Below are 27430 nucleotides of genomic sequence, written 5' to 3' on the forward strand. Positions count from 1 at the left end.
TGACGACCCAGTACAACAGCCCAGGCTGATGATGTCATCAGAAGGACTTCCATCCCTTCTGTGCACAGGTCCTGCAGATTCAATGAACACTATAGAGACTGCTTCAAATGTTAATTATTTTATTTCATTATCTTATTTACAATGTTTTAATCTTGATTATTCACTGGTCTCACAGCATTTCTTTAAATTCTGTGTTTTAACTAACTCTCTCAATCTGCTTTTCAATAGGTTCCAGTCCAATCTTATATTTTAAAGAAAAAAAAACAATATATATATTCTGACAGACAGAAGTGAGTACTTGACTCACCGATCAGATAAACATGGAGCTGGATTTGGCATAGTAGGGCTGTTTCATTAACCAACTAGGGGAAAATGCATAACTGAATACTTGACAACAATGCTGAATGCTTTGGGAAAAGAGAATAAATAAAAAAAAAAAAAAAAAAAAAAAAAAAAGGGTATCTTGATGAACAATAGAAAAAATCTATATGGTTGAAAAAAAAAAAAAAATAGAAATATTGGTCACTCCATTTTGTTTAAAGGTGATTTTCTAAGGTAAAACTGAATAAAATAATATTGAATAAAAAATTATTCCAAAGATCCAAAATCATGAAATCAAATATGCTGTCATCACTGGGGATAACAAGATGGAAATGTTGATGGCCATGGATCCTAGATTATGCAGAGATCTCCAATCCGGTTCTCAAAGTTGCTCATGAGCAATAACAAAAAAGTATTTGACTAAACTTTAAATTAGACGAACAAGTGCCATTTGAGAAATTATAATTGGCTCTCTCAAATGCCCAATGCCTAGGCCTAATATTCTAAACAAATTCATCTATGAGATTTTGAAAAAAGGAGAAGAAAATAAACGTTTTTGAAAAAAAAAAAAAAAAAAAAAAAAAAAAAAAAGGGGGAGTGAAAGTGTGTGAAAAAGTATGAATGATGGTGTTGTATGGCATGAAAGAGAGTGTCTGACGAGACACTGAGGCAATTCAATCAATTTGCCCAAACAGCTGTGTACAAATATGAATGTGGGCCCACAGGGCAAACTTATGCCCAGAAAAATAATGACCATGGATGTATTTGGTTAAGTTTCCTGGTCAGTACCTAGGTCTTTGTTGTGGCAGAAAGAAAAACAGTGCCACACATGCGCAGCGTATAACATGGGAAGGCAGAGCAGAGCAAAGCAAGCTTGCTCTGTATACCCAACATTTAACTTTCTTTTCAGCATATCATGATGGAGCTGATTGTGTCAAAAGGATGAAATATTGTCTTTCTGACTGTTAAAATAAATACAGTGGGTTGAGTGTTTTCCAGGTCAAAAGGCCTATGCTACTGAGCAACATAGGCTTAGATAAATTATCCATTAATCTAGTGGAACTCAGTTTACAAAACAAAGAGATAACTGAATAAGCAAATTGTTGAGAATAAAATTGAAATGAATTAAAAAATAGTAAAGACAGCACTGGAATTGTAAATTGAAATTGAAAACTCAAAAAGGGGCCAGGACAGCCCTCAACCCACATTACATTTCCACAGGTCACACCAAGAAGGGCGACTAGCAAGATGAGCAAATTAGCATGCTTGATAACACTAACAAAAAACTCTTAAGTTTTCCATTTACAGGTGACAGCAGTTCTAGTAAGACCAAGGAATGCTTCGCCCCATCAAAGAGAACCAGTGAGGGTGCAGTTATCATCTCAAGAGAGCCTTGCATGAATCAGCAAAACAGTTACAGAGTGACACCTGAGTTCACATCTCTAACTTTAAAATACCCCAACCAGCTTCAACAACTCAACACAGCATGAAGTGAGGGATGGAGGGCGTGCTAGTAACGACCCACCCTTGCCAACGAGGGAAAGACCATTGCAACGACTCGCAAAGAGTCTCCCTGGTGAAGATGGAATGAGAGAGTGATGGGACTGCTACTGAGATCAAAATACTTGTGAGCAGATATGAGCCAAGAAATAGAAAAGAAAAAGTGGAAAAAGAATGTCAAGTAATGGTAGATGAAGAATTTGAAGGTTATGAGAAGGGAAATATGGATGTAGGAAGGATAGAAGGGAGAATAGAGCAATTGGATGCAACAAATAGAATGAAAGGAGCAAAATAGAAAAGCTCAAGATTATTTGTGAATTGAAGAAGGAAAAGTATGTGTTATGTTTGGGGGACAATGCTGTATTTATATACCAAATAATACTGCTCAAGAAGGAGCATTTAATGAAGTACTGATCAAATTGAAAAGGCTAAGAAGGGTAGATAAAGAAACTGTTGGAAAAGATAATAAAATGTAAGACTGGTTTGATTTACAGTTAGGAGCATGGGGAGCATAGTTTATAACTAAATTGGGAAAGTTTTTAGGAATTGCATTATTGACAGGAGATTTACTATTTTAATGTATACTTCCTATATTGAAGTCACAAGTCAAAGCCACAGTTAAGCAAATTAAATTCAAAGATGTCAAAATGATGGGAAATAGATTTTTGAAGGTAACCGAAAAGGCTCTCTATGATACATAAGGTATCTAAGCTGAAGATCAACTTTTATAATCTTGTGATATTCAATGAGTGATGTGATGTATGTATTTGTATGTCTTTTATACATAACTGTGATAACCACCGGCAAGTGCTGAACTAATTGCACGCTCACGCTTATAACATTGTGTACTATTAAAGACGGAATTAGGGAGACTGGATCTTTTACTCGCTCCTAGTCAAATTAGGAGGGAGATGTTTGGTCCAGTAATCCCTCAGAGTGGAATTTCATAATCTAGTCACTGGGGATAATACAATGTGACTTATTTAGTCACTAGGTAGTGTAACTAATATGACTGGATTATGGAGTAGCACTCTGGATAAGAATAATCAAATGTGAGACTTATTAAGTCTCAAAGGGGAGAATATGTGGAAGATTTTTAGTAGTAGGGTTTTAATTAATCAAGTAGATAATCAATGTGAATCTAGCCATTTTTGTTTTAAGTTATTATTCTATTAAAATCTAATAGAAAGTTGCCTACGCCCTGGAATGTACCAAACTGATAAGAAACACAGGGTCAGATATACATTGAGGGCCTGCGTAAAGCAAGCAGAAGGCCTCTCCTCTAGGGATGTATGAAATGTGTAGACTAAAGATAAAGTTGTTGACTATGTGGAACCGCCCCATATAATGTATAAAACCAAAAACAAAATAGCATACGGGAGATCTTCTTGCCAGGAGATCTCGACTTTGTTTTGCGCAAAATAAAGTCTTTTCTTCTGAGAGAAAAATCCCTGACTGAGTTCGATTCTTTGGAGAACCGGCAAAATACACCACAGAAACAAGTCTGAGTCTCACCTTCTGCTCCCTGTCTGCTTTCTGAGGCTTTTCATAGATATAATGAAACGGGGTAGAATTATGAACCAAGTGTAAAACAAGATGAATATCTGAATGTGTAATATGCTAAAAATTTAATTCAGGGACAAATTAATCACTCTCTGACTCAAGGGACTCGATACACACCTTGTCCTCTGAGATGTCCATCTATGTGCAGGGTTGAGGGGGAAAAAAATCTATCATAATCTGTTTTTATGTGTCAATCATTCAAATAAATGTACAGTAAAACTGTGCAACACTACAGTGATGGTTAAAAAGAGTGAATATTAAAATGAAAAGATGGCACTCCAAAAGGGACTTTCTATGAACGGGGTACAGAATAGAATAGAATTTATTTTTTTCATCTAGTGAGAAAACAGTTTAGTTCACCTCATGATGTTAAACTAAATATTGGTTTATTTTTATATTTTTAGATGGGGTTTACAGTTCAAACAATAAATACATAGTTTTTAGATTAACATACACTGAACAAAATTATAAACAACACTTTTGTTTTTGCCCCCATTTTTAATGAGCTGTATGTACACAAAATCTGTCTAAATCTGTGTTAGTGAGCACTTCTCCATTCACCTCACAGGTGTGGCATATCAAGATGCTGATTAGACAGCATGATTATTGCTCTGGTGTGTCTTAGGCTGGCCACAATAAAAGCCCACTGTAAAATGTACAGTTTTACTGTATTGGGGGATCCGATGAGGTCCGAAAACCAGTTGGTATCTGGTGTGAGCACCATTTGTCTCAGGCAGTGCAACACATCTCTTTCTCTTAGAGTTGATCAGGTTGTTGATTGTGGCCTGTAGATGTTGGTCCACTCCTCTTCAATAGCTGTGTGAAGTTGCTGGAAATTGTCAGGAACTGGAAAACACTGTTGTATACGTGATCCAGAGCATCCCAAACATGATCAATGGGTGACATGTCTGATGAATACGCTGGCCATGCAAGAACTAGGATGTTTTCAGCTTCCAGGAATTGTGTACAGATCCTCGCAACATTGGGCGGTGCATTATCATGCTGCAACATGAGGTGATAGTCGTGGAAGAATGGCACAACAATGGGCCTCAGGATCTCATCTCTGTGCATTCAAAAGGTCATCAATAAAATGCACCTGTGTTCGTTGTCTATAACATACGCCTGCCCATACCATAACCTCACCGCCACCATGAGCCACTCGATCCACATCATTAACATCAGCAAACCGCTCACCCACACAACGCAATACACGCTGTCTGCCATCTGCCCTGTACAGTGAAAACTGGGATTCACCCATGAAGAGATCACCTCTCCAAAGTCCCAGTCACCATCGAATGTGAGCATTTGCCCCCTCAAGTCAGTTACGACAACAAACTGCAGTCATGCCGAGACCCCGATAAGGACGACGAGCATGACATCTGTGGCATTGTGCTGTGAGATAAAACTGCACATTTTAGAGTGGCCTTTTATTGTGGACACACCAGAGCAATAATCATGCTCATCACAATCTTGATAAGTCGCACCTAAGTATAAGTCGCATCAGTCCAAAAATACGTCATGACGAGGAAAAAAAAAACATATATAAGTCGCACTGGACTATAAGTCGCATTTATTCAGAACCAAGAGAAAACATTACCGTCTACAGCCGTGAGAGGGCGCTCTGTTTTCACTGTAGACTACAGAAGCACTGAGCAGCATCTCTAGAGTGCCCTCTTGCGGCTGAAGATGGTAATGTTTTCTCTTGGTTCATTTCTCTTGGTTCATGTCAAATTAATTTGGATAAATAAGTCGCACCTGACTATTGTCACAGTGTCTGGGTTGTTGTTCCCCGGGGTTCCACTAGATGTCCTCCTTCTCACGGTGTCTGTCCCAGATCACTTCCTGTTCCCTTATATGGTCACCTTCCTCCTTGTTGCGTTCCTCCTTGTTGCGTAATTGATTGTTCCCCCCACCTGTCTCCTGTTTCCCCATTATCCTTCTGTGTATAAATACCCAGTCTGTCTTAGTCTATGTTACGGAGTCCTTGTTTAATGTCAGTATATTATTCATGTCCGTCATTCTTGCCTTGTCTTGCCTTGTCTTCGTGTCTTGTTGTTTGTGGATTGATGTTTTGGTTTTGACCCTTGCCTGGACTGTTTACCCCTCTGGATTATCCCTTGAATAAATCATACTTACCAGCACTTGGTTCTCTCTCGTCGTTCCTTGCATCACGGAACGTGACCACTATAAGTCGCAGGACCAGCCAAACTATGAAAAAAAGTGTGACTTATAGTCTGGAAAATACGGTACTCAAAATCTGTCTAAATCTGTGTTAGTGAGCACTTCTCCATTCACCTCACAGGTGTGGCATATCAAGATGCTGATTAGACAGCATGATTATTGCTCTGGTGTGTCTTAGGCTGGCCACAATACAAGCCCACTGTAAAATGTACAGTTTTACTGTATTGGGGGATCCGATGAGGTCCGAAAACCAGTTGGTATCTGGTGTGAGCACCATTTGTCTCAGGCAGTGCAACACATCTCTTTCTCTTAGAGTTGATCAGGTTGTTGATTGTGGCCTGTGGATGTTGGTCCACTCCTCTTCAATGGCTGTGTGAAGTTGCTGGATATTGGCAGGAACTGGAACACACTGTTGTATAAACCGATCCAGAGCATCCCAAACATGATCAATGGGTGACGTCCGGTGTATATGGTGGCCATGCAAGAACTAGGATGTTTTCAGCTTCCAGGAATTGTGTACAGATTAGGGCCTGTAAGTGATTACATTTTTAATCGAATTAATTACATGATGTGGTGATTAATTAATCGAATTAAATCGCACATCAGATTTGGAGAAAAGATCATTTAAAGTCATTGTTGTGCAAAGCATCAAAAATAAATTACAAAAAGTAGGTTCAGCAAGAAATATTTTGTTTGATAAAATGTATTATATTGGATCATGTGTGTAAATGATGACAGAATTGTAATTTTTGGTTAGGTGAACTATAATTTTAATAATTTATTTTATTATTTATTATTATTACTATGAAAATATTGAATTGTTTCTTTTATGAAATAATATTCTAAATAATAAACTAAAACTGCCAGTAGGTGGTGGTAAATGTCTTAAGGATTAAGTCATTTATTCATTCATATTATTTGTTCAAATGGCTGATTCATTCAGGAGTGAAGTAAAGGGTTTTTTATGAATGGTGTGTTATCACCATCAGACCGACAGTGTGACATCAAAGAACCACAAGAGCTTAGAGAGCAGACAGCTCCTTGTGCTTTTGAATTGCTCTCGCGGTATTTTGATATCATTCACCGATCGGTCTGTGCAGCACCACTTCAAAGCCAACACTTCAAAGCGACTATGGCCAATGGTTCAACTCGCCAAATGGTTCACCAAATTAGTTTAAAACGTGGATTAAGAAATGAACCACATTTGCACTCGTGATATTCCACTATTGCTCTTGTGATATTTCTTAACTATGTGAATAAATATGCATTATCATGCTGCAACATGAGGTGATGGTCGTGGAAGAATGGCACAACAATAGGCCTCAGGATCTCATCATGGTATCTCTATGCATTCAAAAGGTCATCAATAAAATGCACCTGTGTTCGTTGTCTATAACATACGCCTGCCCATACCATAACCTGAGATGGTTTCTGACAGTTTGTGCAGATATTCTTTGGTTATGCAAACCGATTGTTGCAGCAGCTGTCCGTGTGACTGGTCTCAGACGATCTTGGAGATGAAGATGCTGGGCTGGTGTGATTACATCTGGTCTGCAGTTGTGAGGCCAGTTAGATGTACTGCCAAATTCTCTGAAAGGCTTTTGGAGATGGCTTATGGTAGAGAAATGAACATTCAATTCACGGGAACAGCTCTGGTGGACATTTCTGCAGTCAACATGACAATTCCATGCTCCCTCAAAACTTGCGACATCTGTGGCATTGTGCTGTGTGATAAAACTGCACATTTTAGAGTGGCCTTTTATTGTGGCCAGCCTAAGACACACCTGTGAAATAATCATGCTCATCACAATCTTGATATGCCACACCTGTAAGGTGGACGGATTATCTCAGCAAAGGAGAAGTGCTCACTAACACAGATTTAGACAGATTTGTGAACAAGATTTGAGAGAAATAGGCCTTTCGAAAATGGGGGCAAAAACAAAAGTGTTGAGTTTATAATTTTGCTCAGTGTATACATTTTTTTTTAATATAAACTACCACTTTTAAACCAACCATGTTTTAGAAAGAAGCCTTTTATTCTCCAATGCATTTATTTAATAAAAAAACAACAGTAAAACATTAATGTTATTACTATATATATTTAAAATGTATATTTGAAATGTATAATTTTCTATATGGTAAAAAGTAATTTATTCCTGTGATGCAAAGCTGAATTTTCAGTATCATTACTCCAGTCTTCAGCGTAACAGTGATCCTTCAGAAATCACACTTATATACAGATTTGGCGCTTATGAAACATTTCTTATTATTATCAATGCTGTGCTGATTAATATTTTTCTGGTAACAATAATGCTATTTTTCTCAGGATTTTTTGGGATTCGTAGAAAGTTCAAAAGAACAACATTATTTGAAATCTTTTGTAACGCATTGATGTCTTTACGGTCACTTGATTAATTTCATGCATCTTTGCTGCATAAAGATATTATTCTTAAAAAAAGAAATAAAAAAATCTTAGTGACCCCAAATTACATAAGAGCTAGCATACAGTTAAATCCTGGCTATTATTTGTTCAGCCTTTATTGATTTGAAATGTAGTCTGTACACTGACTGTCTGTTATGGGTCTGAGATTTGTTGAGGGCATCAAGTGAAGTTTTCTCCTGAATGTAATAAATTCCCCTATAAATCACAGACACGAGATGAAGGTCACAGTGAGCCGGTGTTAAAGGGGCTGAGGCATGGATGGGAGTTCACACACAGTTCAGACACGGCTGATCACTGGGACAGCGGCGAGTCTGTGGGCTGGAACGGGGCGCTTGGGAAATTGTTGGATTAAAAGGACAATAACGGATGAAACAACAAGCATGAATCCAGCATGGATGATCCCAATAACAAACCTCCTGTAACTCTTCTTCCTCATCCTCACTCTCTTCCAGCTGGGGACAGAAGCCACATCACACAGTCAGACTGAAGCTAATGTGGGACACCATGCAAATACAAGCCTCCCATTATAGCACCTTCCTAACCAGTGTGCTGTGGAGATATCAGGGCGACAGACATCCTTGTAGAGTAAACCGGAGATGCATTTGATTCTGGTCTTTTTCTGAGACACATGCATCCCGAAATGTGGATGCAAATGAGAAAAGCTCCTTTAGAAGCACCTATAGTAATCCAAGTAATCTGTTATCTAGCTTACCAGTTTTCCAGTGCATAAAAAACAATTAAAACCTGCTGAATGTTTTTGAGAAGTACATAATATACTAAGACTTTCATCCTGAGGAAATGTTAAAAGGTTATAATTAAAAAAAATGAATTCATGTTTTATTTTTGTATTTGTTTTCAGATAAAGGTGAGTGAATATATATTTAACACTTTCAATTTTCCAATGAGGTAAAGACAATTTTACATAAATGTTTTTTTTTTTAAATTCACTTGTTTTTTTATACCTTCTACACTTTACATTTTACACTATCTATTTTTCATAACATGCAGTAATACTAAAACCCCTAATCCTAATACATTTTTCTTGTTTTTAAGTAAAAAATAAAATAAATAAAAATACCTACAACATCCCTTTTCGGAAATATTCAGTTTTTGAACATAAATGATGTAAACTGCAAATTGTCAATTACAAAAAATCATCCAACTAGTTTTTAAAAGACAGCATTTAATCAACTACAACAACCTGTATGCGAGACTGGGATTTATCTGTCCTGCTGTCCAACAAATCTAAGAAAATAATACAATATCAAGTAAATGGAAAATAAACAGATCAGCAATGTGGAGAATCCGATGTCATTGTCTCATGCACAGAAACGCACGTAAGACTTCACTAATCCTTTACTAATCACCCTGAGACACGGACTCAACTAATGCCTCAACTCTCTCACACACACACACACACACACACACACACACACAGCACAATCTCTCATCCTCCCCGAATAAATAGAACCGAACTAATTCAAAATCACCTGGGTTCTAATCAAGCATTAATTCTATAATATACTGCACAACACAAGCAACTACTCTACTTTGATTTTAATTCTATGTGCTTTCACTAGATTAGAGTTACAGTGAATAGCCAGAGCAGGTCCTACTTTTACCCACCTCGCCATCTTTCACATTTTCCTCGATAACCTGATTAATCACAGAAGAAAGTGTAATAATAAGTCTCTCTCAAAGCATCAGTGTCCATGGGGTTTCTTTAGGAACACACATACTTTATAGATACAGTGTGTGTATTTTGGGACACTGTGTACCCACCTCCTCCTCCTCCTCCTTAAGGTCCACTACTGCATCCAACTTTATTTTTAAAAAAATAATGTTAATCACTTGCTTTATATACAGTATTTTTAGAGTCTGCAATCATGTCGTCTATGAAAAAATCTCAAATATAACTCAAAAACTGCTCTACTTTTCCTATCATCTAAAGAGATTTAAATTCTAGTCATACCCTGGCTTCCTCGGTGGCAGTCTGAGGAGAAAAGACACAAATACTGCTTTAACATCAGCCAAAACGCCTAAAGTCATAAAGAAATTATCTAAGTAAAAATCAGTTGTGGAACCCCTGACTAGAACGCTTTATTTATATCCTGCTGAAATCCAGGATGTAAAATTATTTATATCCTGCAAGCAAATCATCGACATATATAAATGATAAAACAAGCACACTGCATCGAGCCCATCTGGATACAACAGGGAGAGTTCTCTTAATATGCAGAGAGACAACAGGCCGCTGATGTCCTCTGATGTCCCAGACAAATGAGGAGAGGACAAATGACTTTGCTTAAGGAAGGTCACCTTCCCCTGTTGCTCTCCTACCTGTTTGGCACCCATAGACTCAAACATCTTCTCAAGCTGGACACGCAGCTGCTGGACATTATTCATCAAGACGCATGGCTGAGGACAACGAGAAAGACACAGAGAGATTTATTAGAAAAGATGACAATAAACATTAATGTACAGTGTAGTCTGTACACAAAATGTGTTTTAATGTAGGCAAATATTTTGATATCAACAAGGATGTGGGCAAAAATAAAATAAATAATAGATAAAATCATTTTTACAGATTTATTTAAAATATAATAATTAAAAAAATAACCCTAAAATATTTATCAATTTAATAAAATTACTAATATAATATAATTAAAATAAATCTATGGAATAAATATCAATATAATGAATAAATAGTATATATCAATATAAATATACATACACATAAATGAGCCTGGAGCACAAATCCAGTCTCAAGTCCCTGGGGTATATTTGAAGCAATAGCCAAAAATACATTGTATGGGTCAAAATGATAATTTTTTTTTTATGTCAAATATCATTGGGATATTAAATAAAGATCATGGTCCATGAAGATATTTTATAAATTTCCTACCATAAATATATAAAAACGTAATTTTTGATTAGTAATATGCATTGCTAAGAATTCATTTGGACAACTTCAAAGGTGATTTTCTAAATATTTAGATTTGCACCCTCAGATTCCAGATTTTCAAATAGTTGCATCTCAGCCAAATACTGTCCTGTCCAAACAAACCAGACATCAATGGAGAACTTATTTATTCCTCTTTCAAGAAATTGACCCTTATGACTGGCTTTGTGTCCAGGGTCACATATTATAAAACATTAATATACAGTATACACACACTTACACATATGCTCATTTTAAATGTCTTATAGTATATAGTATATTATTAATAATAGATATGTAATACATATCTTCATATATTTTCATATATTGTATATTATGTCATACACATAAATATGCATACAGTCAATATAAAGTACTTCACAAATGAAAGAGCAAAGACAAAGAGACATCTATTAGACAAACTAACAGAAATGTCATCCTTAACTACCAGAAGAATGACTTACAATCTTCTCCTTATCACAATAGGACGGGAAGCTCTTCTTCAAAATGGCACTGTACTGTAGCAGAACTTTGTCAATGGTCTGTGAAGACAAAGAAATAAGAACTGAGCTTAACGTTTTTCAAACGTCAAAATGTCTTGGTAATAGCATTACCAAGCAAACAAATGAAAAAGCAGGCTAACATTTCAGGGAATCTAGTAGAAACTCTCTGGGGCTCATCTCTGCACTCAGCGCTCTGTTTGCACTACCATAAAACTGCTGGACATCAGCCCAATGAGCTCTCCACGTGTCCGATAAAGATTCTTGAGGGAGCTATGCATTTCTCTCAGAGAAGCTTGCCAGACTTAGTCTGGGGACTGACTGAAGCTTAATGGAAAGAGCTGCATTAAGCATTTTCATTTGATTACAATAGAATCTCATTCTTTCAGACAAATGTTTTTGCTTCACTGATATTCTTCATTTGCTCTGCACTGAGATGCCCTTTGGCTAAAACAGGGCCATTCTCTCAGAAATCACAGATAATTCTCGAAACAAGATAATACTCTGACAGCCGACATTTGTTCTGACATGAATCTATTTGTAATCGGATTAGGAAGGACGCTGGTCCACCTTGGCGAACCGGCGGCTGTAGAGGGCCAAGACTTTGGGGTCGGGACACTCCAGTTTCTTGATGATCTCAAAGCTCTGGTTGAGCTGGGTGAAGACGTCCACCACCGAACAGGAGAAGAGAGCATGCTCTGACGTCTGCTGGAACTGTACAGGAGACGCAAGAGTTATTTAAAAGACATGTCCATTCAGATTTGTGTCAGGACAGATCAGGTCACCTTTATTTAAATACTGTAGCACAATTACTGGACAATTTTCATGAGTATCCCTCATTATGTAGGTATGAGGATAATGCGTTTTGTTTATATAGAATAGTTCACCCAAAAAATCAAATTTACTCAAGATTTATCCAACATTTAGAAGAGTTTGTTTCTTCATCAGAACAGGTTTGGGGAATTTTAGCATTACATCACTTGCTCATCAATGGATCCTCAGCAGTGAATGGGTGCCGTCAGAATGAGAGTCCAAACAGCTGATAAATACATCACAATAATCCACAAATACCACTCACGTCCATCAGTTAACATCTTGTGAAGTGAAAAGCTGCATGTTTGTAGGAAACAAACCCATCATTAAATTTTAAACTGCCCTTTCTTGTCTCTTTGGACTGTTTTCACTTGTAAACAGTGCTTGATCTGTGCGTACTGCTCTCCTGATTCAGACAAGAGAACTTTTCACTAGGAAAAGCAAAATTATGAATAAAGCACTTGTATTTTAGCCAGAAGCAACAGTTTAAAGTTGAAAACGCTTTGATGGTGGTTTAGTTTATTACAAACATGCAGATTTTCACTTCACAAGATGTTAACTGATGGACTGAAGTGGTGTGGATTACTGTGATTTTTTTATCAGCTGTTTGGACTCTAATTCTGATGGCACCCATCCACTGCAGAGCATCCACTGGTGAACAAGTGACGTAATCCTACATTTCTCCAAATCTGTTCATATTAGGAAATAATTCATTTCCATGTTTGATGGCCTGAGGGTGAGTAAACTGTCAGCATATGTATAATGTTTTTTTTAGTTTTTTCTTGTGAACTGTTCCTTTAACAAGCAGGAAGAAACTCATTTTTGTACAGATGACCTAAAATTAATATAACTGCTCTTGAGAAACTTGCAAATGGCAAAACTTTTAGACGGTTAAACAGCAAAATGGCCAGTTTGTGGCCACAAGAGCATCATAATGGCCAAGAAACACTTCTGTGATGAAAACGTGTGAAAGACAAAAGGCTATTAGAGGGGAATTGCACTGAAAAACATCTTACTCCATCTTTTTTATCTCTCTCCAGGGCTCCATGCATGAACTCCATGGACACATCCTCGTTCTCATCCAGCCACTGCAGCACAAACTGCTGGAACCACCTGGAAATGGCAAGACATAATGTGAACAAACAACAATAGAATATGCTTTTACTTCTGAATGAGTTGAAGAGCTCACTCACGTGGGGTATTCGGGAACAACTCCCTTGAAAGCTGGCAGATCCTTCACATATTCGTTATACAGCCATTTGACCTTGAAGTGCAGGTTCATGTAGTCTGCGCTCTTACACAGCCGGTGTTTTTCATGTTCTGTGGAAAAAGAACATGTGAATATGAACAACAACAAAAAAAATCATCACCAATTCACCCAATCAATGAACCAAATTGGTACTGACCTTCCATGGCGTACTTCATATCCTGAGAGAACTGATTCCACATGACCTCCGCACTCAGTTTTCCCACATTCAGCTCCTGAGGAAACCTGTAGAGAAACAGGAAAACAGTGTCACATTATGGCAGGACAGTAGAGTTGGATAAAGACTATGCATTTAGGTTTGGGTGCACACTTACTGGTTAAGGACTGGTGTATAGGAGTTACGGTCCTCCTCAATGATGGACACTATCAGAGTAATGAGTTTGGGCCAGAAGTCTAAGTTCTTGATGCTTGGGCCCTGATCTTCTGGGGTGCACTCCTCCTTATGCTGAGCAAAAGAAAACAAGAATCATTTGCTTGATTAACAGTAAAATAATTAATTATGATTAAACTTTTAATTACTGTACATTTAAATTCAAATTCAAATGTGAATTACATTACAGCACATAAATACATTACATTCTAAACTGGTATTTTAAATGATCCAAAAATTTACATTTTAAAGGCGATGTGACATTTGATATTTAATGTGTAAACTGCACTTTTTTGTTAACTAAACTTTACAATTAAATTTTTTTTAGTTTTGTTAAATGTAATAAAGCTGACAAACTATTACATGAAATTTAAAAAAGAAAAAGAGAAATGAAAAGAAAGAAATTGAGAAATGATGCATAGGCAAATTTCTGAATTTAGTACTAATACAAAAAAAATCTAAAAACACTGATAAAATATTTCAATAAATAATAAAAGTGACAAGAACTAAAATGAAAACTGAAATAATATATAAAATATACAAAATTCAAATAAAAGCTAATTCAAAATATTTCTAAATACTACTATTATTTTTATCATTATAAAAGTAATAATTAATATAAATAGAGCGTAATAATAAATACAATTGTAATAGTGCAAGTAATTCAATGTTTATCTCTCATGAGAATTGTAAAAAAACTAATTTTTTCAAACTCAAGTGGGGCACTTTGTAGCTAAACGCTACAAAAGATGATGAGACGACAGCCAAACATGCCCATCTAGGCCCCATCTAGGGCATCTTTACTTAGAAAAACAATGGAAAAGTAGCACAGTGGACAGAAAAAAAGACATTCTGTGTGAACAGTGTGTTTAAGCATCCTCAACAGCCCAGCAGAGCATCAATGGCTTTGTGTCTTCACACTGTCTGGTGAAGCTTCTGGCCCAGAGATGACACACTTTAGCTAGCTAGACTTTAGTAAGTCTTGTGAGAAGACAAAGCGTTACAGTCATGAATGCTGGGTGCGCTTGTCTAACCGTGTCTCCGATCTGAGGATATTGGCGACTGTACAGGTCTTGACAGTTGTTGAAGATGTAGTCATAGGTGGAGTTGAGGCAGGCTTTGACACAGTCTCGCACAACCTGACTGGCTCTCGGGGGACTCTGCAGTTCCTGGACCTGTCCAGAGTGAGACAGAAGACAGTAGAAATGAAGGACAAAATGAGCACTGATGGAATATATGGATTGAGGATTGAAACGAATAAAAAAAAAAATTCTTCTTTACCTTCATTCTGAAGAAGGTGATGCTGGTCAGGAGGTCCACAGTAGATTTGAGGTCCTGTAAACGCTCCTTACTGCTTGCAGGGAAGTTGTTCTGAGAAAGAGAAAAGTCACTGACAATCACCAATGTAAGATCTAAAATTAAAATGTAAAAAAAAAACTGTTTATGCCACCAACACTCACCCGATACATTGAGAGGTCAATGCGCAGGGAATTGTGCAGCTGATCCAAAAGCTTGACAAACTTTTCTTTCTGCATAACGAGAAAAATTAAGAAAGATTTTCAATCATCCAGAACACTGACTGGAAATATTTAGCTAATGCATCTGGACACATACATAGATAGTGCACAGGACCTATGGACAAATATTTATAAGATACATTATAGTGCTTTTGGGTCCTTTTTAGAGATTTATAATATACATCAAAATCCAATTTTTGCTGTAATTCAAACTGAACAACATAAGCTTGAGTAAGTAATGATTTTGAGTCAACTAACACTCCAAGTGCTAATGACAACATGGCATTAACATGCGTATTTTTAATAGACAACTTACTGTAAGAATAACATCAGACAACTGACACAGTTGTCTTGACACTATAATAACAGCTTGCAGCTGAAGTGTTTCAATCTATAATGGTGATACTGAATGGTGAATCCCATGGTGTTGTACTTAGACAAAATTCTGCCACAATAGACACCTCCGTTTTCAAAATGGTCTTTCGATTTTGCACCTCATTCGATTTCCTGAATGAGGAGCTTAAAATGCTCACTGGTTTAGTGCTGACACATTGCAACTATGTCTACTATTTAAGTCCTTATATGAAAAGTCTCACAATGAACAAAATGTAGAAATACGACAAAAAAAAAAATTTCTATCTTCCGTACTTCTTCCATTTACAGAGCTTTAGGTTTCACAAATGATCAGAAGGTCTGAATATTGAAAGCATGTTCAGTAATATTAGTTTGATGACAACATGTTTTACATTTAAACATGCCTATTCTTTGCAAAAAGCTACCATAATTAATGACTTGCAATCTAAAATAAAATAACAAATCGTAATGTTTTTTTTATATGTAAAAATCAAGACGATGTGAACAGACCTTCAGAATAACCCCGATATGTATGTGTTCTTTTGGTTCATTTGAACATACCCCAAAGTTGGATGCAGCAAATCTGTCGCTAGCGGAGACATTGGTGGATGCAGTGGTGTGGGCGTAGTAGGCGTTGATGTTGGCCAGCAGGGTGCTCATCACAGCAGGGACCCCGGGACACATATACTTAGACGAGAGACATGCAAAGTGCCTGTATGCACAAAGAGGAGGAAGATGCAGAGGATAAAAGGGCTTCAATTCAAACACATCCACTATATATCCACTCTGTGAAAAAAAAAAAAAAGACAATCACTCTATTCCAAAACCTAGCCTGGCAGCTTTCACAGTCCTGACACAAAAGCGTGTCTGTACTAAAAGGAACATATTCTCTTCAAAAATGCAGTCTTTAGATCATTTTGAAAGCAGCATCGAAATTATTCTTTTAATCCCAGAATGCACTGCAACAAGCTCAGTGAAAAAATACATCCAAGATGGCAGGCAAGGCAACAGAAATATTCATTATAAATAAACTTAACAATAGCTCAGTGTAATTAAAATGCAATTCCATTACTAATTTATTAAATGCAATCAATAATATTTGTACCGCACAGTCAGCTTAGCAACATGCCAAACTGCTGATAAGCAGTTATTTTAGTATGACTGACATTATATTGATAATACAGTTTATATTATTGTTATTGTTAATATTTTGAATGTCATTTTGTTGTGTTTCTGTAATTTGTATTAGTTTTTATTGTTTTTGTTACATATTAAATATACAGTTTTTAGTAAACAGAGCGAAACAGTTCGCACATGGCAAAATAAATCAATCAAAACAAAACACTGAACTGAGATGAGCGCTACACGTTTGGCTCTCACTCAGTGGCAATGGCTTTCTACAAAAGGTCTGCATATGAGGCACCTAGTTAAATCACTGCTGATTGGCTGGCTAGATGGATCTGTCAGTGCTCCAACTGGCCTTGTGGCCCATTCGGTGTGAGATATGGTCGCTTGTGTGTGCTTTATTTGAGCGATGTGCTCTGTTAATGAGCATCTCCTCACACTCCAGAAGCCTGATCGAGATTGACTCACACTCAAGCCATTAACAAGCACAGACATGAACAGCACTCAGGAGTTCATTTCTTTACTGCCCTTGCTAGTCAAGATCCAGATACTGCCATGGCGAACACTACATTTATTCATCCCTAGCTCACCTTTACTGATTGGCAAAGTTATTATAGTGGGGCTGTAGTTTATTTAGATGCTCAAAACTTGCCATAATTTCTTGTCGTGTGCCACTGCTTCAGTACGTTTATCAGGTAATCTGACCTATAATGTGTACAAAAGCTCACAACCTTTCTCAAGTTTATATGTAAAAAGCACATTAAAACTAATGTGGATTCAAAACCACATGGATTCGTATTACGACACTTTTATGCCCTTTTTGGATTTCTTTCTTAGTTAACCAAACTTTTAATGGAGGGACATACACCTGAAGTTTCACCAAAAATATTTTCATTTGTGTTTTAAGGAAGTCTTATGGTTTGGAACGACATAAGGATGAGAAAATTATTCACATTTTCATTTTTGGGTGAATCAACCCTTTAAGTTAAGCATAATTGTGTATTACAGTATGAAAGATAAAATAATTGATAAATTGATAACTGATAAAATTATTTCAGAAATATGGCTTTGTATATTTTCCATCGGTAATTGATCTCATTGGATGAATGGGTGCCGTCAGAATGAGAGTCCATACAGCTGATAAAACATCACAATAATCCACAAGCAATCAGTGAAAAGCTACATATTCATAAGAATCAAATAAATCATTAAGATGTTTTTACTTTAAACTTTCTCCTTCGGCCAAAGCAAGAGTCCACAATCCATAATAACACTTCCTTCACAAAGATGTTAATTGATTGTCTGGAGTGGTGTAGATTACTTGTGGATTATTGTGATGTTTTTATCAGCTGTTTAGACTCATTCTGATGGCACCCATTCACTGCAAAGGATCCAAATCTTGGTAAACGAGTCTTGTAATGTTACAATCTGTTCTGATAAAGCAACAAAGTGGTGTGCATCATGCAACGTGCTTAGAAAAAAAAAGATGAAATGTGAACGTAAAAAATTAAATAAATGAAAAATCTGTAAGAATGCAGCAAAGTAAAACAGATGGCCTAGTGGACAGAATGAAGATATATGACGACAACTGATGATAGTATGGAGGGTGGACTAATACATACGTCATGGCCTGGTAGATGGATTCAATCCCATAGCGCATTGCAAATTCATCCACTATCTCTTGTGGCACATCATCAAAGTAGACTTTCCAGGCATCATCGCCACGGGCTTCTGGGATTTTCACCACACCCTGACCGAGGACATCTGTGATGTGATGAAAGAGGTTCTACAAGAAAGAGCAGAGGCTAAATAATAGTGACTAAAAGAGCAGCATCCACTGACTGATAATGAAAGATCTGTACATGGTTAATGCAGACACTGGTAGTCTGTGAGCTGCTTGTGTTGCTCTACCTCATGTAGACAGGTGTACTGGATATGGTAGGGGGCCACTTTCTCTTCACCCTTAATTTCCACACTGATCTGAAGACGGATGGCACCAGAAACAGCAGACTTGTCCGTTCTTTTCTCTGTGGCATGAGATATGCATGTAGAATAATTACTATATGTGCAGACATATTTAACCCGAGGGAACAGTGCAGTAAAAATAGCTGCTCAGGGTTAGATAGGATCTGAATGTATTTGTTTGTGTGTGTGTGTGTGTGTATGTGTGTGTGTATGTCTGTGTGTGTTAGGGCTGCACAATAAATCGCATGGGATATTTAATGCACATCTTGTCAGTAAAGCTGGTTCTGTAATCAGCTGTAAATCTCTACACGTGTATGATGGAGCAGCGTTTACTACACAGAGCCGTTTTTCACTAACAAGCTGTGCAAAGCGTGCAAAATATGATCGTGGTTTTGTGCAGCTTGACAGTGAACAATGGCTCTGTGTAGTAAATGCTGCTCCACCTAAAATGGTTTCACGTGCAGCCCTAGTGTGTGTGTGTGTGTGTGTGTGTGTGTGTGTGTGTGTGTGTGTGTGTGTGTGTGTGTGTGTGTGTGTGCCCAAAATAAAACTAACTTGCCAAAGGACTCTCTTTAGTGGTGATTGCCAAGGGAATCGTTTCATTCACTTGATAGTTTCAGGTATAATAAAGTACAATGAATAGGTTAGCCTTTCACGTTGACTATACTGAGAACTACAAATTTGGATTTATTGATGTGCGTTTCATTTCTACATAATATGGATGGAAGGATTGTTTCAGAGCAGATATCATAATCGAACGTCATGAAAATAATTTGGTTATGATAGTTTTATCTAGTACTAGTTAGACACAACTGGTTCTAGCTATATTTGAATAATCTGATTTTTTTAGACCATGTTCCTGGACTTGATTTTATGAAACTGCAATAACAAAATTATATAAAAAAAAAAATGTTAAAACATTTACATTAAACATTTTCATTATTAAAAATTATCTACTATCTCATAAAAATGTCTGCTATCTTATAAAAAATAGTTTTAGTTAACATTAACAACACTATAGGAAACAATTTGGTGCATAAATACAGAATGTGTAGTCACAGGGTTGTCTGTACTTAAAAGACAATTTACAATCAATGTTTATTATTTTCATATTTTATATTCAGCTTTTCTCTCTCCAAACTGATAAATCCTTAGGAGGTTTTTTTAATAGAAACACTGGGTTCTTCTTTCCCTAACCATTTCCCCTGACAGGCAAATTATTGGGATAATTTATATGTGTCGGCTAAGTGGTGAATTTCCGACTGGAGTGGGCTACATAATAATCAAGGGAAGATATCTGCTTCAAAGGAGGGAGGGGGAGAGAGAGCGAGAGAGAGAGAGAGAGAGACAGAGAGGGGGGGAGAGAGAGGGAGAGAGAGAGAGAGAGAGAGAGAGAGAGAGAGAGGACGATACGGGTGAGAAACAGACAAGAGGACATGAAGCTGAATTACTGCTATTGAGAATAATTGTTACAGCAGATGTGGTGGCCAGAGATTCAGAGGAAAAACAATCAGAACGGTTGAACAGCCTTGACAAATGAGCACAGCAGAAATGAGAGAATAAACAAAGGCTAGATTACATCAGAATAATAATCAAATGTGAAAAAAGCAAGAGTGAGAGACAGAAATACAAGTTTATTTGGAACAGTGGATTTCATGGTTGGGACGTCCTGGAGGCCTCTGGGCCACTGCACACTGAGGTAATTGGGCGAGAAGGGATGTGCTGTCAGGATGGGAGACATGGGTAATGGAGTATACACACAAATCTTAGACGCATGGGCTACGTCCCACTTACAGAGAGGTGGTCTACAGCATTCATCATCATGAGCAAGTCCCACGATTCAGTATAGTGGTGTTTCTTGTACTACAAACAACTAAAATACATTTGCATGACTAATACTAACAAGGGAAACGGACATTATATGGAATAGAGCAGCATGAACATTTCTCAAAATTTCTCCAGAAAAAAGAAACTCATGTGATTTCAGAACTGTGAGGGTGACTAAATCTTAACAGATTTTGTATTTTTGGGGGACGGGAGTGAACGGTCCCTCCAACAAGTACACAAGTCAATGTGAATGTTTTGTGCTCTGTAAGTGCCTTGGGTTTAATATTTTAGCAACAAAATAACCCCTTTCCTTTTATAGAGAAGTCAAAGCACAGCAGAGAGGTTTTCCACAAAGGACCAAACACATTAAAAAGATGCATCCAGCCACAATGACAGCACACAGTGTCGTCTGAGGAGATGCTTTGCTCTTACGGCTAGTTTACACTCACACAACAAACATCAGCCTATACCAGATTTAGTTGGATCAGTGTAAACATTCCAATAGTTTCATTCCAACATTCTGAATCAAATAGCCAATTTTAATATGACTGAAATGCTGCCGGTTGTTGGCACTGTGAAAACAAGCTCCTCCATATCCCGCACTTCCCTGAACTTCTACATTATCGCAGAGAGATCAAGACAAGGTGTAACCTATACTCTAAAGCTCAATGTAAAAAAAAAAATACAAATAAAAATAAGAACATACAAAGCAGCAGCTGAGGACTTACCGAGGTTATACCAGACGTCCATTTCTCCGCTCAGTGTGCGAACCTCAATGATGCTTTGGCCCAGGAAATCATCAGATTCTCTCTTTAAACGCTGCTTTACTCTTGACTTTATGTCATCATCTTCATCCCAAACACGAACTTTGATGCGATCAGAGGAGTTATGGCATTCACTGGAAGACAACACATGTCACATGACAACACAATCTGTGTTAGAGATCAGAAACTATGGGTTTGATTTTGTAAGGCTGTGCCCTCCAGAGATTGCATTTGTCCGCCGCACACAAGTACTCCTTAAGACAAATAAAAATTATAAATTGCACTTTTGAGTCATGAACTAGTGTGATTTTTGGTAACACTTTATTTTTAGGACCAATTGTCACGGTTCAGGAGAGTACTACGACGCATACGTGTGGTGCTGCTGATATACGAGACGGCATTCTGACGCAGAACCCAGATTCACTGCACCTTGTTTTCAATCAGAGGAATGCACATGCATGAGTCATGATACTCTTGTGAATGTGTGTCGAAGACTGACGTGAAAGAGAAGAAATTGTTAAATAAAGTCATTATTTTTGTTTTCTTTGCGCACAAAAAAGTATTCTTGTTTTCTTGAGAAGTATTTAAAAAAGTATTCTCCATTTTGGAGAGTATCACATACATAAAAAATGTTTCTTTTGTTATCATCGCACACAAAAAGTATCCTCGTAGCTTCATAAAATTACGTTTGAACCACTGATGTCACACGGATTATTTTAACGATATCATTGCTACATTTCTGGATCTTGTAAAGATCCTTGCTGTCTATGGAGAATCAGAAAGCTCTCGGAATGCACCAAAAAAATCTTAATTTATGTTCCTTGATGAACGAAGGTCGTGTGGGTTTGGAACAACATTAGGGTGAGTAATTAATGACAGATGATTTTTGGGTGAACCATCTCTTTAAGATATGATTGGATTGAATAATATTAAAAACAGGCCAGTGGCTCATCCACAGCCTATTCACTCAGACAAGTTTTTTCCACTACTGAAAAGAGACTGGATGAAAAGCTGGGTGACACACATTCTGAGCAAGACAGCCTAGAGCAACAAAGGAACAAAGAGTGACACTACAATCAAAGAGATGGTCTAGGATTGGTCTATACTTACAAATGATACTTTTCCTCCCAGACAGGATTGAGGTTGCCGTAGATCGTCTTGGTCCTCTTTTTGGTTTTACCCACCTGGACAGTCACGTAGGGGTCACTGGAACCAGTCTTATCTTTAGCTTGCAGTCCTTGAGCACAGACAACTATAACCAAGACAGATAAGACGACGGGAAGTCAGAGACATTAAAAATGCAATGACATTTCCAGAAAAATGACATGTAATTGTTTTTGAACCTGTGATGGTGATCTTGGCTGACCACTTGGACGTTCCATCCAGGACGCTCTGCTTGATGGTCTTCATCTGCTGAGCATGGATAGCCTTGCTGACCACAAACACATCTCGGATGACCTCAAAGATCTCAGGCTTGTTCCTCTCACGGATCTTCATGCGATCCTTCATGGCCATAATGATGTTCTGAGTGCGGTCCTCGGCACCATGTTTGGAGCTCTTTTCAGCCGCGCCTGAATTAAAGAGTTAACTACGCTTAACAACATTTTTATTTGTGGAGACTGGATTAATGACACTGTAAATAACATGCAAAATAAATAAATAAATAAATAATAATAATATTTGTTGCATTTTCATGTTCCATTTGCAGAAAATACTCTGTCAAAACACCCTAAAAAAACCAACAACTGTAAAATATGGCAAGCTCATAAATCCAATAAACACCCTGACTTATAAAATATGTGTGTGATGATTATTTTATGGTGAGCATCACCTCTAAATCATTTTCTTAATTTTGGCTAATGGACCTGTCAACAAGGAAGATGTCACTGAAGGAAGTCTATTTGGGTAAATGAGTTCAACAAGGCAGATGTCTAATATACGTAGATTAAAAAAATAAAAAATGTCGTCTTGTAACCGACTCACTGTTTGACTTCGAGTGAAAGCACCAGTAATCAGGCTGTGTCTGAACCACACAAATGTGGCCTTCACAGGCAGCAGATGAAGGTAGGAAGGAAGCTGTCAAGCTAGTCTTTTGGTTTAGACATATCACAGGTGCTCATACTTACGCTGCAGGCAGTCAGCATTCAGCAGCTCCTGACACTTCTCATGACATTTGACCCCGCACTCCGTGCAGCGCATGCCCTGCCGCGCAATGCCCCAAAGAAGCCCCTCACACTCGTAACAGTAGGTGGGCGTTGTGGCCGTCCATATCTCAAAGTTGTGAGGTGTTGTACAAGAAATGGGGTAGATTAAAGCTTGCAGCGTTTTCTTATACACATGGTTCTTCTGTAGAAGTTAAAGAGTAAAAGTAATCAAATATTTATTTAGAAAACACTTATTTTAATATAGTAAAAAAAAAAAACAGATAGAAGTTAAACTAACCAGTTCCTCATCTTTTATGGAGGAGCGCGAGGCCATCGCCGATGCAATGCCAGCCTTCCTGGCTTGGACCAGTGACTATGATACAAAGAATAAATGTTAGAGCAGTGCAAACCAATAGAAAATCTCTTTAAACACTCCTGGTAAAAGAGATGCTAGATACCAAGTGGGATCCAAATGTCAAAACTAAACATCTAAGCCAAAGTGCAAAAACACAGAACTTCAAAACTAGGGGTGGTGACTATGGGATTCCCAGAAATCAAAGGGGAAACCAATGCCTGTGCAATAAGGGGATGAGGGGTTAATAAAGAAACCAAACAATTACGGATAAGCCTAAGTATGAACAGAAGCATGTAAAATACCCTGTTAAATAGAATCAAACTACCCGCTCTAAAACAGCCCTTTGAAAGTGATGTTGGAGGAAAAGTAAAACTAATAAAAGAAAACCAGTGGAAAGAACCATTTTTTGCTAGCTTGCATATATAGTATATCAAGTAAGGTTGAAATGGTTTGCAAATACATTTATTAAAATATTAAATATTTTTTATTTTAATACCATAATCCATATACAGTATTTATGGTATTTCACTGTAACAGCCTACTTTTGCATTGTCATGTTTTCTAGCTGTGTATTTGCAAACTATTATAGCAATACTGATCCTGTGGATGCAGTATGATCTTGATATACACAAAAAAGGTAGGTTCAGTCATATGGGTTATTCTCAAAACTTACCATAGCCTGACCATGCAGAGTGAATGCATTCAAAAGAGTTGTAGAGGTTTAATTTTATGTTTTTGATGGGGAGGAGAGAGATCAGAGAGTTGTTTTACTTCAGAATTTAAAAGTTATAATGGCTGTCATTTATTGATTATAAAACTTAAAACTGCTCATATTCTGACATTTTTGTCTGAACCAGATTTGTCAACTTAATAGTGTTTTTACCTTATGTTATAAGACTGAAAAAGTAATATTTTTGAAAGATTTGGACTGATGCTGTTCCTACTGGAAAACAATACCATTTTGAGAATTATAATAAAAACATTTGTAGCTTTTGTTCATTTTAATGCAAGGTGAGGCCACATGGAAAGAGTACTTACCACATCGCTAACCAGAGGGATAGCTTTTTTCTTTCGAAGGTCTGGCATACTGTCAATTCCAAATATTCCACTCCCATTTCTGTGGATATCAACACTTTGTATAGGAGTATTTTCCATGCTTAATTAATACACAGACAATGAATGCTTAAATAAAATGTCACTAACTTCTTATAAATAATTCTATATTTTCATAAATACTTCCATTAAAAAAAAGAGAAAAAGTAAAATACAACAATGCAACTAGCAATAATGCTTAAATAGAAACTTACCCAGCTTTAATCCAAGCATGTCTTGAATTATCTCCATTTTCTTTGCCCTATGGCATCAAAAAACACAGTTTAGATTAATCCGTGTGTACATGGGAAGCAATTAAACCTGAGAAACGCCTAAGATAAATGCAGAGGACACAGGATTGGTTGAGTTTCACCAAAAGGTCTGCGAAAGCAAACCAAAACTAGACAACCAAAACATGACTTTGTATAGAAGAAGTCCTCACTGATGAAAGTACTTAATCTGATCGAAATGACTGACATGCAACTCATAAGATCAGCGCAAAATCAATGAAAGGGGGAAATGGCAAAGCAAAAAAAACATAAATTTTAGGATAATTACTGTATATGAACACAGCCCAAAAAACACTTTTCACTTGTTGACAGAAATGAGTGAAACCTTTAGCAAACAGCATCTGTGTTTTCCATCTGAGGTTAACCATTTATTATTTTATTTTTTTTAAATGGCATGAGCATTCTTCCTCAGATAAATGGAACTACAGCTGGATAGCTGGAGTTCCCCAAGGGCATGCGGTATGTTTCAACTGCTCTTAAAAGCAACAATGTAGCAAGACGAAGACCAGCATTTCAAGTTATTAATAATTTAAAAAGATGGCAAATCACATTCAAGTAAAACAAAACAGAAGCAAACAACACATGTAACCATTAAAAGACAAAACATTGAGTTTTAAACGCAGAAGTTTTCTGTATTTGGCAAACTCAAGAAGCAGGCAGCCTTGTACATCAATCATATGTTTAAAAAATAATGCATTCAAATAAACTTTGGATGAAAGACAAAGAAAACTGGCATTAGTGGAAAAAATGAAAAAAATGAAAAAAATGAAATAACGACTGAGAATTGACCAAAATATTATCATGACCTGGTCATCATCCCTGCTTCCCTCTGAAAGACAGAGCAGGACAATAAAGAAAAAAGAAAAGAACAACAATTGATAAACGGTATTAAAATAAGAAAAGATTGACAGAAGTGGGAACATTTTGTTCAACTTAATTACATGTATAACTAACCATAAACAAAGGCAATGTTTGTACCTTGTTTAAATTCCTCCTCAGAGAAAGTGTTCTTTGAGGCATTGGCAATCCTGGATAATCTATGTCGATGTCTCTTCTCTTTGAGCACACGTTGAATATTGGCAAGGCACTTCTGGTGGTGAGGGTCTTCAAGGGCAGGTTCATTGTCAAGACTATGCTCCACCTGTTTTCCATTAACATCTGCCTCCAGTGTTCCTGAATTGGTGCCCTCGGGACTTATTTTGATATTACCTGAGCCAAATGCCATTTGTTGAGCACAAGAATCAACAATGCCTGAACTCAGATCCACATGTTTTGGGCTAAGCTCTGGAATACACTGCAGATTCTGATCTGTTAGAGGTTCCTCTACAGTATCTAAGTGGTCTAATGCATAGTATTCAGTTGGAGTATGTGACGGGGAAATTGTGCTAGGAGTTGACAGTAGAGGATCAAAGGCTTGAGAATTACGTTGAAGGTTTAGTAATTCCCTCAAGTCCTTCCCATTGAATGCAGCTTCGATGCCTTTTTGAGGAGAAACATTGAGATCTAAAGTCGCACCATCAGAAGGTTCAACAGTGTCTACATTTGAGTCACTGAATGTGGTGCTATCCTCCTCAAGGTCATTGGATATGGAGGGACTTGGGACTACAGACTTGGTGTCCTCATCTAGACACAGGGGTTCAGGTGTGTCAAGCTTTGTCAAGGCTCCCCTTAGAGCGGAGTGGAAGGTTAGCATGGCTTTACTTATCTTTACAACATCATATCCTAGATTAGATGGCTGTGACTCTTCAGTGTCCGTATTTTCAGAATAATCTGGGTCATACACATCTGTGCAAGCACCGTCTGGCCAGTCTTTCTCCAAATCCACATCACAGAGGCAATGCTCACATGAGGAGTGTAGATTTTGGCAACCGTCATCACAGTCTGTCATTCCAACGGTTGAACAACTAAGACTTCGGGAAGGCCCACTACACGATTCATCGGCATATGCATCCATGGTGTGGTATCCAGAACTGCGAGAGTACATGCAATTTGACGTGCAGTCGCAGCAAATGTCACTGATAGTTTGATTCTTCGAATGCCTCCAATCTACAACACTAGATGAGCTGGATGGGGAATCATGGTTTCCAAACAGTAGGGA

At 37.4% G+C, this 27430-nt stretch overlaps 1 protein-coding gene across 1 annotated transcript in view; it reads right to left on the reverse strand.

Moving 5' to 3' along the window:
* The window catches only part of LOC113109450 (protein unc-13 homolog B-like), a 66562-nt gene that overhangs the window by 11061 nt on the left and 28071 nt on the right, over positions 1–27430 (reverse strand). The window contains exons 9-29 of the mRNA XM_026273018.1: positions 25258–25304; positions 24989–25067; positions 24624–24629; positions 23894–23968; positions 23578–23797; positions 22795–23022; positions 22562–22703; positions 21416–21585; positions 18807–18922; positions 18518–18681; positions 16332–16482; positions 15360–15428; positions 15181–15270; positions 14934–15074; positions 13844–13974; positions 13669–13754; positions 13456–13582; positions 13279–13375; positions 12020–12163; positions 11414–11491; positions 10349–10426 (exon numbers count right to left, since the gene is read on the reverse strand). Of these exons, the coding sequence (XP_026128803.1) occupies positions 10349–10426; positions 11414–11491; positions 12020–12163; positions 13279–13375; positions 13456–13582; positions 13669–13754; positions 13844–13974; positions 14934–15074; positions 15181–15270; positions 15360–15428; positions 16332–16482; positions 18518–18681; positions 18807–18922; positions 21416–21585; positions 22562–22703; positions 22795–23022; positions 23578–23797; positions 23894–23968; positions 24624–24629; positions 24989–25067; positions 25258–25304 (2439 nt within the window). The remainder of the gene's footprint in view (positions 1–10348; positions 10427–11413; positions 11492–12019; positions 12164–13278; positions 13376–13455; positions 13583–13668; positions 13755–13843; positions 13975–14933; positions 15075–15180; positions 15271–15359; positions 15429–16331; positions 16483–18517; positions 18682–18806; positions 18923–21415; positions 21586–22561; positions 22704–22794; positions 23023–23577; positions 23798–23893; positions 23969–24623; positions 24630–24988; positions 25068–25257; positions 25305–27430) is intronic.

This window comes from Carassius auratus, chromosome 10 (assembly GCF_003368295.1).
Source record: "Carassius auratus strain Wakin chromosome 10, ASM336829v1, whole genome shotgun sequence".
NCBI classification, from domain to species: domain Eukaryota; kingdom Metazoa; phylum Chordata; class Actinopteri; order Cypriniformes; family Cyprinidae; genus Carassius; species Carassius auratus.